The 13,433-nt window shown below is 71.4% G+C and overlaps 2 protein-coding genes across 2 annotated transcripts in view; one reads left to right on the top strand and one right to left on the bottom strand.

The window, feature by feature from the left end:
* The window catches only part of LOC115339292 (BCL-6 corepressor-like protein 1), a 3,220-nt gene extending 144 nt beyond the window's left edge, over positions 1–3,076 (bottom strand). Inside the window, exons 1-4 of the mRNA XM_030009014.1 lie at positions 2,981–3,076; positions 1,359–1,656; positions 832–1,121; positions 7–484 (exon numbers count right to left, since the gene is read on the bottom strand). Coding sequence (XP_029864874.1) covers positions 7–484; positions 832–1,121; positions 1,359–1,656; positions 2,981–3,076 — 1,162 coding nt within the window. The remainder of the gene's footprint in view (positions 1–6; positions 485–831; positions 1,122–1,358; positions 1,657–2,980) is intronic.
* KCNH2 (potassium voltage-gated channel subfamily H member 2) overlaps positions 2,812–13,433 on the top strand; it is a 28,121-nt gene continuing 17,499 nt past the window's right edge. Inside the window, 6 exon segments of the mRNA XM_030008094.1 lie at positions 2,812–3,356; positions 4,179–4,409; positions 11,030–11,194; positions 11,422–11,603; positions 11,605–11,863; positions 12,738–12,952. Coding sequence (XP_029863954.1) covers positions 3,281–3,356; positions 4,179–4,409; positions 11,030–11,194; positions 11,422–11,603; positions 11,605–11,863; positions 12,738–12,952 — 1,128 coding nt within the window. The 5' untranslated portion in view covers positions 2,812–3,280.

The raw sequence follows: 13,433 nt of genomic DNA, 5'->3' as shown, positions 1-13,433 counted from the left end.
CAGGACCTGGACTGGGACCAGAACTGGGACTGGGACAGGGACAGAGATTGGACTGGGAGTGGGACTGGGATTGGGACTGGAACTGGAACTGGAACTGGAACTGGAACTGACTGAGACTGAGACTGAGACTGGGGCTGGACTGGACTGGGACTGTGACCAGCACCGGGACCAGCACTGGGATTGGGACTGAGATTGACACTGAGATGGGACCAGGACAAGGACTGGGACTGGAACTGGATGGGGACAGGGACTGGGACTGGGACTGGAACTGGGACAATGACTGGAACTGGAACTGGGACTGGAATTGGTACTGGAATTGGGACTGGGTCTGGACTGGGACAGGGACCAAGACTGGGGCTAGGATTGGAACTGGGACTGGCACTGGAGCTGAGACACAGCACCAGGACTGCGATTGGGACTGGCACTGGAACCAGCACCGGGACCAGCACTGAGATTGGGACCAGGACTGGGACTGGAACCAGAACTGGGACCAGGACTGAGTCTGGAACTGGAACTGGACTGGACTGGGCCTGGACTGGATTGGAACTGTGACCAGCACTGGAACTGGACTGGACTGGGACTGTGACCAGCACTGGGACTGGGACTGGGACAGGGACAGGAACTGGGACAGGGATTGGGACTGGGACTGGGACTGGGATTGGACCAGGACTGGGGCTGGGACTGGAACTGGGATTGGGACTGGGACTGGGATTGGACCGGGACTGGGATTGGACCAGGACTGGGACTGGGACGGGGACTGGGACCGGCACCAGAACTGAGACACAATACTGGGGCTGGGATTCAGACTGGGAATCGGACTGATACTAGAACCTGCACTGGGACCAGCACTGGGATCGGGACAGAGATTGGCACTGAGACTGGGACTAGGATTGGGACCTGGACTGGACTGGGACCGAGACTGGGACCAGGACTGAGACTAGGAGCAGGACTGGGATGGGGACTGGGACTGGGATGGGACTGGAACTGGGACTGGGACAAGGACAGGTATTGGACCAAAACTAGGACTGGGATTGGGATTGGGACTGGAACTGGGACTGGAATTGGGACTGGGACCAGCACCAGGACCAGCACTGGGACTGGGACCAAGATTGGGACTAGGACTGCAACTGGGACCGGCGCTGGAACTGAGACACAGCACTGGGAGTGGGACTGGGACTGGGACTGGGACTAGAACTGGACTGGACTGGGACTGGTCTGGGACTGGACTGGAGCAGGACTGGAACCGGGACCCAGACTGGGACAGGGACTGGGACTAGGACTGGAACAGGGAATGGGACCAGCACCAGGACCAGCACCATGATTTGGACCAGCACTGGGACTAGGACTGGGACTGGTACCCAGCACTGGGATTGGGACCAGCAATGGGACTAGCACCAGGACTGGTACTGGGACTGGAATTACAGTGGGGACTGGGTTTGGGACTGCAACCAGGACTGGGACTGGGACCGACACTGGGACTGGGACGAGGAACGTTACTGAACTGGGACTTGGACCAGCACCAGGATTGGAACTGGGATGGGAACTGGGATCAGCATCTGGACCAGCACTGGGACTGGGACTGTGACAGGGACTGGGACAGAGACTGGATTTGGACTGTGAACAGCACTGGGACCAGTACTGGCAGCAGCACTGGGACTGGGACTGGGACTGGAGCTGAACTGGGACTGGGGCTGTCACTGGGACTGGAGCTGAACTGGGACTGGGACTGGATTGGACAGGACTGGATTGGGACTGGAACTGGAACTGGGACTAGCACCAGGACCAGCACTGGGATTGGGACTATGACTGCAACTGGGACTGGCACTGGAACTAAGACACAGCACCGGGACTGGGACTGGGACTGATAGTGGAACCAGCACCAGGACCAGTACTGAGATTGGGACTGGGACCAGATCTGGGACCAGGACTGGGACCGGAACTGGAAATGGACTTAACTGGACTGGGACTGGGACCAGTATCAGGACTAGCACTGGGGTTGGGACCAAGTTTGGCAGTGGGACCGGGACTGGGACTGGGATCTGGAGTGGACTGGGACTGAGACTAGGAGCAGGACCAGGATGGGGTTTGGGACTGTGACGGAACAAGGACAGGGACTGGGACTAGGACCGGGACCGGCACTGGGACTGGGACAGGGACCGGCACTGGGACTGAGGCTGGAACTGCAATTGGGACTGGGACTGGACTGGGACCAGCACTGGGATGGGGACCAGGACTGGGACTAGGACTGCAACCAGGACCAGCACCGGAACTCAGACACAGCACCGGGACTGGGACTAGAATTACAACGGGGACTGTGATTGGGGCTGGGACCAAGTACTGGGACTGGGACCAGGACCGTGACCGAACTGGGACTTGGACCAGCACCAGGACTGGAACTGGGACTGGGACCTGGCCGGCACCGACACCGGGACCGGGGGCCGCTCGGCGGGGGCGGGACCTCGGGGAGGCGGGGCCGGGAGGACCCCCGGGACGGGGGGGGGGGGGGGGGGGGGCCGGCCCGGCCCGGCCCGATCGTCGCCCCGGGGCCGGGCGTGGCGGGGGGGCCCCCGGGCGCTCCCCCCTCCGCTCCCCACCGCCGCGGCCATTGGCTGCGGCCGCGCTCGCCCCGCCCCACGGGCCCGGCTGTCAACACGCAGCGCCCGCCGCCGCCCGCCGAGCCCCGCCGGGCTGAGCCGAGCCGAGCCGAGCCGAGCCGAGCCGGGCCGGGTCGGGCCGAGCCGGCCGAGCCGAGCTGAGCTGAGCCCCGCCGGGCCGAGCCGTGCTGAGCTGAGCCGAGCCGAGCCGAGCCGGTCCGGGCCGAACCCCGCCGGGCGGGGCGGGGGCGGGGGCTCCATCCCCCCCAGCCGCTCCTTGACTAAATAAGGCCGATGCTGCGCCCGCCGCGGCGCGCACCGAGCGGGTAGAGCCGGGGGGCGGAGGGGGGGGGCACCGGCACCGGCACCGGCACCGGCACCGGCACCGGCACCGGCACCGGCACCGGGCGGGCAGGGTCCGGGACCGGCGGGCACCGGGCGGGGGAGGGCCCAGCCTTAACCCCTGCGCGCCCGCCCGGCATCCCGGGGCTGAGCCGGGCCCGGGGCCGAGCCGGGCCGGGCCGCGCCCCCCCCGCCGCAGCCGCCCCGCCGGCGCCGTCCTTGGCTCAAGGGCAGCGGGACCCCCCGCGGCGCGGGGCCGCCTCCCCCCCCCGGCCCCCCCCCCGCCTTCCCCGGGGCCCGGCGGAGCGGAGCGGGCGGCGGCGCTGCCCCATGGGCCGGGCAGCATGCCGGTGCGGCGGGGGCACGTCGCCCCCCAGAACACCTTCCTGGACACCATCATCCGCAAGTTCGAGGGGCAGAGTGAGTGGGCACCGGGGCGGGGGGAGGCACGGGGACCGGGGGTGGTGGTGGGGTGGGGGGCCGGTGCCGCCGGGGGCCGGGGCTGGGGGTGGCGGGGGCGCCTGTGGCTCCGGGGTGGGTTTGGGGCGCAGGTGACAAGCGCAGCAGAGCGGTGTCACCACCTCCCCTGGCCCCCCCCCCGGCCCCAGGGCCGCGGTGTCGGGGTGCCGTGGGGTCCCCCCGGTCCCCCAGGGGAGTTGAGCGCCAGCGGTGATGGGGCCTCGGCCGCCGGCTCGGGCGCCGTGGCCGTCGCTCAGCCGGCAGGGATCCCGGCCAGCCCGCGGCCTCCCCGACCCGCCACGCCGGGCAGTGGCGGACACCCGGCAGCTGGTGTGCAGGCAGCGCGTTTTGGCAGGGAGACGCTGTTTTCCCTCTGCCGGGGGGCCCCGGCGCCTTTCTGGGGTCAGGCCCAGAGCGTCCTCGGTGGGGACGGCGGAGCGGCACACGGGTGATGCCACCCCACGGGGCTAGGCTGCGGGGCATCGCCACACCGGGGGACAGGCCGTGTGCCGGGGGTGCCGCGGCAGCGTCGTGCCTTGGGGAGGGCCGGTCTGGCCCGGGTGGGCTGGTGGTTGGTGGTGGGGTTCCCGCGGTGCCGGTGCCAGCGGCGGCTTGGGGGGGTCCCCGGGGAGCGAGCGGGGCGGCTTGCGGGGTGTTTGGTCACTGGGAGCCCAGAGCCACGGGCAGATGGACGTGCGGGTGGACGGATGGACGGAGCGAAGCTTCCCCGTGGGGCACCGGGCTGGTGGGGAGGCACGGGGCTGATCATCCCCTCTCCCCCAGGCCGCAAGTTCATCATCGCCAACGCCCGGGTGGAGAACTGCGCGGTGATCTACTGCAACGACGGCTTCTGCCAGCTGTGCGGGTACTCGCGGGCGGAGGTGATGCAGAAGCCCAGCACCTGCGACTTCCTCCACGGGCCCCGCACCCAGCGCGGCGCCGCCGCCCAGATCGCCCAGGCGCTGCTGGGCGCCGAGGAGCGCAAGGTGGAGATCTGCTTCTACCGCAAGGACGGTAGGGACCCGCGCCGCCGTGGCCGGCGGAGATTGACGGTTATTTGCACGGGGGCGAAGGCGGCCATCCATCACGGGCAGACAGACCCTTGAGTTAACGGCCCGCCGAGGCGGGTGGCTGCGCCGTGCCCATCCATCAGTCGTGCCGTGCCCCGCCGCGTCGTGGGTGGCACGTGGTGCCGGCGTGGGTGGGAGCCTGGCACCCGTGGCTGGTGCCTGTGTGCTGAGGGGCAGTGCCGGGGCAGCACGTCTGGCCCCGGGGGTGGGGGTTTGTGCTGCCCCACCGGCACCGCCGGCGGTCCACAGCCCTCCCCGGCTGCTGCTATGGCTCCCAGCAGGGCGATGGTGCCGGGGGCTGCCGGCTGCGGTGCCAGGAAGCCACGGGCCGTGGGGCTGGGGCTGTGGGGTGGGAACGGTGTGCTGTTACCTGTGGCAGGGCACTGTAGCGGGGGGGTGCTTTGGGGTGCAGAGGCACCGCATTGCCTGGGAGCAAGGCCAAGGAGATGGGGAGCAGTGGGGGGGGGCCACGATTTGGGGCATTGTGGTCTGAGTGCCGGGAAGGGGGCAATGGGGGTGGGGGCAGACCCTATCCTGCCCTGCCTTTGCTCTGTTGCGTGGCTTCGCTGGCCCAGGCCAGCTCCTGCCCTGCCGGCAGCCACTTAGCCTGCCCTGTCCTGTGGGTCCAGCTGCCCTATGGCTGCCCCACGGCTGGGCAGGACATGGGTGCTGGACTGTGACCAGCCCCGGAGCGAGCTTTCGGGGCCATGGGGCTCAAGCCTGCGTTGGGCGTCATGGTGCTGCCGTCCCGGTGGGGGTGTGCGTGGGGGTCATCGGCCAGGCTGGGGACCAGGGCTGTGCTGTGTCCCTCACCTCGCTCCAGTGCTGCCGGTCCCAGGGGTCCCTGCGCCGGGTGACTGTGCGGGCAGGTGGGTGCTGGGCCCCGCAGTGCCTGGGCTGGGGCCAGCACCGGCAGCCCCGCGTTGGCGGTGCCGGGGATGTCCCATGTTGCGGCCCTGCCGGTGCCTGCACCAGGTGTCCCGGCTCTCATGGCAGCTGTCTCCAGCTCTCGGCACCCGGCCCCGGTTCCGGCGCACAGAGTAAACAAAGCTGGTTCCCAGCTGCCGGCCCCACGCTGGCTCTGCCGGCAGCCGCCACGTGGAGCCACGACGGCTTTGGCTCCCCAGTGCTGCCTGGCCTCTGGGGCACGGAGCGCCAGCGGGTCCGGCTGGGGCTGGGGCAGCTGCCAGGGGCTCCAGGGACTGAGCTGGGGTGGGGGGAGCATGGGGGAAGACCCTGGTCCCTGCCCTGGCCCCGTCCTGCTGTAGCTGGCTGCAGTTCTGCGGTGCTGCCTGGGCAGCTGCGTGCCGCGGTGCCTGGCACAGCCAGGGCTGGCAGCCGGGGCCACGGCAGCGAGGCGGGTGCATCTGGTGCCGGTGCCCTTTGGACCCGTGCGTGGCGCCGTGGGCTGGCAGGGCGCAGGCAGCACGTGGCTGCTCCCTCCCGGCAGCGCGGGCAGCCCTGCTGGGGCAGGAGTCCTCGTTAGGGCTGTGCTAATCACCCTGCCCATCGCTTGCTGGCTGCCGTGTGCCAGCAGACGGGGACGGGGCTCATGCTCCTGCCCAGGCCCTTGCTGGGATCCCCCCAGCTGCCGCGCTCCCAGGCAGCGTCCATGACCGGCTCCTGCGTGCCAGCTGCCTGTGCATCGTGCCTCCGGCGCTGGCTCTGGGCAGCATTGGCGCTGGCAGGCTGAGCCAGCAGCCCTGGGTGCCCTGGGGGAACCCAGGGATGCCTCTGACCCCGGGGGTGCTCTGCCCCCACTCCCCCCTCCCAGCCTGGGTGGGATGAGGCATTGCATCTCCAGCCCCTGTGGGGGGAGAGGGTGGGAATGGGGTCTGTGTCCCTGGGGCCCCCCTGCCCTGGGCCCTGTCCTGGGCCAGGCAGGGGGCTGCTGCCCTCAGGCCAACAGGGGGGTCTTCCCCTGGCTCATGCTCCCACGGCCCCCCCCCCTCCCCTGGCACTAAGCCTGGGGGGGCCAGGCTCCCAAGGCAGTGCTACAGCAGGGTGACCCAGCTGCCCCCCACCACCCCACCCTGAGCAGTGTAGGGGGTCCCAGCGCCCTGCCAGCCCCCTCCCCAGCCTGGGCTCTTGGGTGCTGCTGTGGGACCCGTAGGGAGGAAGGGTGTGGGGTCCTGGGAGTCATGCGGGGGGGGGTGCCCAGCCTAGGGCCTGGCTCTGTCCCAGATTTCAGGGCTAACCCGGGGAGGGGGGCAGCTCCCTCCAGCTGCCCTGGCCCTGGCGTGGGGATGGGGCTTCCCCTGCCCGTGGGTCGGTGGGGGCACCCCGGGGCGTGCAGCGGCCGGTGCCGGCGGGGGTGGCTGGTGCTGCGGCAGCGCTGCCCGCGCCACCTCCCTGGGGAGTGCGGTGTTTCCGATGGGATATTTATAGGTGGTGGCGGCAGCGGGTGCATGCGGTGACCCGGGAGCTGCTCCTTAACCCTCCCCGCTGTGGCCGGGACCTCCCCTGGCAGGGGGGGCGGGGGGGGGGCTCCGCAGGGAACTGGCTGCCCTTGCCCGTGGGGCAGAGCACCGTGGGGCAGGGGAGCAGGGAGGAGCAGCGTTGGAGGCAGCGGGACCCCCCAGTGGTGTCCGACCCCAGGATATGGGGTTTTCCTATACCCACAGACCCGCCCCATGCCCGGGGGCTGTTGCAGTGGGTCCTGGCTGCCAGGGCTGTGGCGGTGCTGCTCACGGGCGTCCCCTCTCCCTGCCGGGCACAGCTCTGTGCCAGCAGTGTGCCGGTGCCACCTGCCACCGCGGGGCTAGCACGGGGGGGGGGGGGTGCTGCCGGCTGCGCTGCGAGAGCAGGCGAGGGGTGCTCGGGAGGAGGGGTCCCACCTGCTGCACCGTGCCTGGCCCTTCGCTGCGCCAGGGGACCCCGAGCACCTGGACCCCCCCAGACACCACGGGGCAGGGACCCCGCCGCCCCTGGCTCCGGCGTCACGGCTGGGCCCCGGCAGCCCCAGCGCATCCCTGGAGCGGCTGCCATCGCTCACCCCGTGGGGTGCCCTCGCGGTCGTGCTGCGGCACTGAACCCTGCTCCTCTGCCCCGGCAGCACCCGTACAGCCTGTCGCGGCACGGCCCTGGGCTGCGGTTGTGTGGTTCTGTGGGGAGCCGGCTGGGCCCCGCCGCGTCGCCAGCCGCTGCTGCAGCCATTAGTTTTGAGCGACGTTGTTTATACAGCCTTGGCGCTGCCGGGGACGCCGGAAGGTCACGGCAGCTGTGGGGGAGCCGTGTCCCTGGAGGGACAGCCTTGGGCTCACCAGGGCGGCCACCGCGGTGCTGCGCCGCGTCTGCGGCAAGGGGGGGGCCAGGGAGGGGGCAGAGACGCCCCACTGCCCATGGCCTTGGGGTTACCTGGGGCCGGGGACGGCTGCAGCAGCGTGTGTCCCTGGCCGTCGGCACGGGCTGGGAGCCAGGCCGAGGGCTCGAAGGAGCCGGATCAGGCCCCCAGTCCCGGCCTGCCCAGCATGAGCTGGCACATCTCGGTGTGGGCGCTCCCACCGTGCCGGCAGGGCTTCCCCAGCCCGGCCAAGCCCCACCGTGGGCACCGTGCTGGCAGGTCGGTGGCCACGGGCCGGGAGGGCTGGTGAGGAGCATCGGGACATCTCAGCTCCCGCCGGCGCTGCCGGGGCTGCCCAGGCAAGGTCGTGCCCTGGCCGCGGTGCAGGAGCCCAGCCGGGTGCCGGTGGTCTCGGCTCTGCAGGGGTGGCAGAAGTGTGCCAACGCCGACACGGGGTGTCTCAGAGAGGGGGGGGGGGGGTGTCCTGGGGGGACCCCATGCCCGGGGCAGCGCGGAACGGGGATCCCAGTGGGGTTTGTGTGGGGCAGCGTGGGGGAGCGGTGACGTGTCTGGGGTAGCTGGCCGGCCCTCTGGTCACAGCACCGGGGTGCAGAGCAGGGGGGGGTCCTGCGGCACCGCACGGTGGGTGCTGTGCAGCCGGGGGTGCTCAGTGCGGGCTAAGCTGTGCCATGGGGTGCTCGGTGCGGTACGGAGTGTGCGGCGCGGGGTGCAGGGTTGGGGGGGTGCAGGGTGCGCAGGGTGGGCTGCAGGGTGCAGTGCAGGCTGCAGGGTGAGGTGCGCTGCGTGGGGGTGCGTGTTGCGGTGCGGGGGTGCAGGGTGCGGGGGTGCAGGGTGCGGAGAGTGTGCTGCACGATGTGGGGGTGCACGGCGCACTGCGGGGTGCAGGGTGGCGGGGCGGGCGGCGGGGGGGTGGGGTGCTTGGGGTGCCCGGGGCAGTGGGGTGCAGGGTGGGGTGTGGGGATGGGGTGGGCTGGGTGGTGCGGGGGTCCCGGTGCGGGGGTCCCGGTGCTGCCCCCCGGCGGTCGCGGGGAGCAGCGCAGCCCCGGCCGGAGCGGGGCTGGGGGGGGTGGGAGTTTGGAGTGGGGGTGCGGGGGGTGCTGGGGGTGCAGGGTGGGGGGGGGGAGCGGGGATGGAGTGTGTGGGGTGGGGGGGGGGCGCAGGGCTGGAGGCGTGTGGGTGCGTTTGGGGTGCAGGGCACACCCTGAGCAGGGGGGCTGCCCCCCCTCCCTTCCCCGCGGGGCACATTCGGTCCCTGTCACTCGTAGCTGGGGTCCCCGATGGCCGGGGGGGGTGTGCAGGAGCCCCCCAGTTCTGCTGGGGCGGGGGGCAGCCAGTTGGTGCAGCCCCTGGTGCGGGGTCTGTCCCGGGCTGAGCAGGGCGCTGGCGGCGGGGGGGGGGCACAACGGGGGGGGGGGGCACAGCCAGTGAAGGGGGACAGGGTGAGGGGGTGACGTGTGTGGGGCTGGGTGATGCGGGGGGATGCTGTGGGGGTCGTGGGACGCTGTGCAGGGCAGGGAACTCAGCGCAGCCCCCACCTCTTCCCCCAGGCTGGTACCTGGCACGGGTGGGTCCAGTGTTTCGGTGCCCCGAGCCCCGCACCCCACCAGGGCATCCCCCATCCCCCCTGCGCCCCGAAACGGTCCTGTCCCCAAAGCCCCGCACCCCGTTTCCCCACGGGGAGCCCGGTGGCAGGGGCTGGCCGGGGCCGGGGCTGGCCGGCGGCCACAGAGGACGGACCGGGACCCCGGAGCGCGTGGCGTGGCATGGCGTGGCGTGGCGTGGCCGTCCCGCGGCGCCAGCGGCTGCTGCCCGCAGCCATATTTAGGCATAAAGCCGGCGCGGCGGCTGCAGCGGTGCCAAGGGCCGCAGCCCCTGAGCTTGGCGGCGGTGCCGGGGGGGTGGCCGGGGGGGGGGGGGGGCCGCACTCCGGGGGGGTCCCCTTTGTGACCTGGGGTGGCCGAGACCACGGCCGGGCTCGGGCCCCCCCCGCGCTTTCCTGGCCCACGTGGGGTGGGGGTCCGCGTGCCTGCAGCCCCGGGGGCGCGTGGGGCAGGTGCCGTGGGACCCTGACCCCCCCGCCTGGAGGCCCCGCCAGCAGCAAGGTGAGGTGCGTGCAGCCGGCGTGGGGGGTCCCGCCACCGTCCCTGCCCCGGGGTCTGACCCCGGTGGGCAGCGGGATGGGGCAGCCGCGGGCGGGAGGACCGGGGGCGCCCGGTGCCGGTGCTGGCGCGTGTCCCGGCAGCCCGAGGGGATCAGGGTGATTAGGATTTCCCGCGGGAGCCGGGGACCGGGTGGGCGAGGATGAAGAAAAGCTGCCGGCGGCGCGGGGCGGCCATGTGTTGGTGCTGCTAATCCCCCCGCAGCGGGCGGCCCAGCCGGGGACCCCGCTGCGGCCTGTGGCGTGCCGTGCCGTGCCGTGCCATACCGCGCTGTCGTGCCGCACGCCTCCTGCTGCGCTGGCCCCCTGCCCACAGCCCCGTGTGCGGGCAGGGATTCCCCATGCCGGGTTGGGGCCGGTGCCGGTGCCGGTGCCAGCTGGCGGCCACCATGCCGGGCTCCCTGGCACAAGCTGCCGGGCCCGCTGCTGGCGGGGGGATGCCGTGTGGGGGTGCAGCAGGGGCCGTGGCTCAGGGGAGCAGTGTGGGGATGATGCAGCGCCCTGGTGTCACACACTTGTCCCCCATCCCGTGTCCTGCTGCAGCCGTTGCAGGTGCCAGGGAGGGGCTGGGGTTGCTGTGTGGTGGGGGGGCTGCAGAGACACCTCCCCCCATCAGCCCCTGGGGTGGATGGGGACCCCCCCCAGGGCGAGGAGCGATGGCTGCGGCTGGCCCCACGGCAGGGTGCTGGGGGGTGCAGGATGCTGCCCCATCCCTATGCAGGAGAGGTTACCCCGGGCTGCCCCCGGCCCCCCCAGCCCAGCTGAGCTCCCAGCTGCAACAGCAGGATTAACGCTGCAGCTGTTAACAAGTTCTGAGCGGCTTAAGCCTGGCCCGGCACCCTGACTGCCCCCAGCGCTGCCCCCCCCCCCATGGCTTCTGCCTGTCACCCTGCATGGTCCCTGGGGCGTTTTGGGGGATGTTGGGGAAACTAGGCCCCTCCCACCCTCTCGTGCCTGAGTTTCCCCCCATGATGCAGCTGCAGCAGGGCTGGCACTCTGCCGAGTCAGCAAGTTCTTGCCCCCCAGGGTGGGGGGGCAGGAGGGGGGTGCCCAGCAGGGATGGGGGACCTGTGCCGCCGCGGTGCTGAGCCCCCTTCTGCAGGCAGCTGCTTCCTGTGCCTGGTGGACGTGGTGCCGGTGAAGAATGAGGATGGGGCTGTCATCATGTTCATCCTGAACTTCGAGGTGGTGATGGAGAAGGAGCGCCCGGGCTCGCCCGACAAGGACACCAACCACTGGGTCACCCCCGCCAACTGGTTCCCCGCAGGTAGGGCTGGCGCCGGGGCACGGGGTGGGACTTGTGCCGGCACCGCCATGCCAGGTGTGGCACCGGGTCCCACCGGGGCCACGCTGACCCCGCTCCTGGAAACCCCGCGTCCCAGGTGCCGGGCCCTGCCGAAAGCGCCGTGCCGCACGGCACATGGCGAGGGCAGCGGGTGCCCCGGCTGCCGGCGGGCAGCGCCCGACCCCGATCCTGCCCCTTCCTCCATCCAGGGCGCAGCAAGTCCTTCAGGCTGAAGCTGCCGGCGCTGCTGGCGCTGGCGGGCAGCAAGCAGTCGCTGCCGCAGGAGCCGCCCGACGCCGTCGTCGTCGACTTCTCCAAGCAGAGCAGCGAGTCCGGCCCCGAGGAGGCCACCTCCTCGCTGGAGCCCAGCTGCCCGGGGGGGGGCCCAGCCCGAGGACCAGGCGGCGCTGATGGGGGACGGCCCCCCCGAGCCGCCCGTCACCCACTCCTCGCCGCGCGCCGACCGCCTGGCCCTGCACGCCGCCTTCTCCAACTGCAGCCTGGCGCGCAGCCGCTCCCGCGAGAGCGTCCACAGCGTGCGCCGCGCCTCCTCCGTCGACGACATCGAGACCATGAAGGGCGAGGGCGAGAAGCGCTGCCACAACCGCCACGCCAGCACCGGCGCCAGCATGCACCGCGGCTCCAGCACCGGTACGGCGCCGCCGGCACACCGCGAGCGTTGCACGCACCAGTGCCGGCACCCGCAGCTTCTCGCCCCGGCGCAGTGTGCGGCCGTGGGGTGAAGTCATTGGGGCTGGCAGCTCGTTAGGGCCAGGGCCATCTCCTGGCGCGCAGGTCGCCGGGGCAGCTGTCAGCCGCAGCCGGAGGGAGCCGCCGGCAGTTCGGCAGCAGTGCCGGCACGGGGCCACCGCAGCACTCGTCACTGTCAGGCTCCTCATCGCTGTAATGTTCCATGCTGCCGGCGGCTCCGGCACCTGGTGGGCCTCCCCCCGTCACCCAGCGCGGGGTGGGCCAGGGCAGCCCTGAGCCCCCCACATGGCACCGAGGCCCCCGCACAGCGCCAAGCCCCCCCGCCTGACAGGGAGCCCGTGGCCACCCTGGTGCAGCTGCTCTGCCCGGCTGCCTGGTACGCACCCCCTGCCCAGCTCCACCACGCAGGGCCGGGGAGCTCAACTCCCCTCCCAGCCCATCCCAGGCGGGGGCCTTACACCCCCAGCCTGTCCCGCAGCCCCCTGCCCCCCCGGCAGCGCCCAGCCCCACCTGCTGCAGCCCCTGATCCCCTCGCAGCGCCGGAGCGGCAGCAATTGCCTCGTTAACCCCCAATCCGGCTAAGCACATTAGGGAAGGGGAAAATAATTACATTAACGGTAAACGATAGCAAGCTGGCGGGCTGCGGTCCTGCAGCGCCTGGCTGGGGGTGCTCCCTGCCCCAGGGCTGCCCGCAACCCTCGCCTGCTGTGGGCCCCCCCCCCCCACCCCAGGGCTCTCCTCGGCTGCCGTGGGACCCCCACCCCGGGGGACAGCAGGGCCGTGGCCCCCCCGTGGTGACGGTTCCCCTGCCCAGGGGCCATGAACAACGTCCGGAGCGCCCTGCTGAACTCCACCTCCGACTCGGACCTGATGCGCTACCGGGCCATCAGCAAGATCCCCCAGATCACCCTCAACTTCGTGGACTTCAAGGCGGACGCCTTCCTGGCCGCGCCGCCCGGCGAGAAGGAGATCATCGCCCCCACCAAGCTGAAGGACCGCACCCACAACGTCACCGAGAAGGTCACCCAGGTGAGCCCACGGGCGCCCACCACGCCGCCAGCCGACGGAGGTGGCCGGGTGGTGCCGGAGGTGGCCGGGCAGTGCTCAGGGCATGGCCAGAGCCCAGAGGATGCTCTGCATGGCAGCTGGCTGCCAGAGCTCGCAAGGAAGCGTTGGAGCTTGTGTGATGATGCTGGAGCTTGCAGGATGATGCTGGGGCTTGCAGGGAGGTGCTGGAGCTCGCAGGGAGGTGCTGGAGCTCGCAGGGCGATGCTGGATCTTGTGGGATGATGCTGGAGCTCGCATGGAGGTGCTGGAGCTCGCAGGGAGGTGCTGAGCTTGCCGGATGATGCTGGAGCTCACAGGGCAATGCTGGATCTTGCGGGATGATGCCAGAGCTCACCAGGAGGTGCTTGGAGCTCGCAGGATGGTGCTTGGAGCTCACAGGGTGATGCTGGAGTGTGCAGGACAGTGCTGGGGCTCGCAGGGAGGTGCTGCGAGGGGCTGGGGG

Source organism: Aquila chrysaetos, chromosome 3 (genome assembly GCF_900496995.4).
Source record: "Aquila chrysaetos chrysaetos chromosome 3, bAquChr1.4, whole genome shotgun sequence".
NCBI classification, from domain to species: domain Eukaryota; kingdom Metazoa; phylum Chordata; class Aves; order Accipitriformes; family Accipitridae; genus Aquila; species Aquila chrysaetos.
This window is presented reverse-complemented; position numbering and strand designations above follow the sequence as displayed.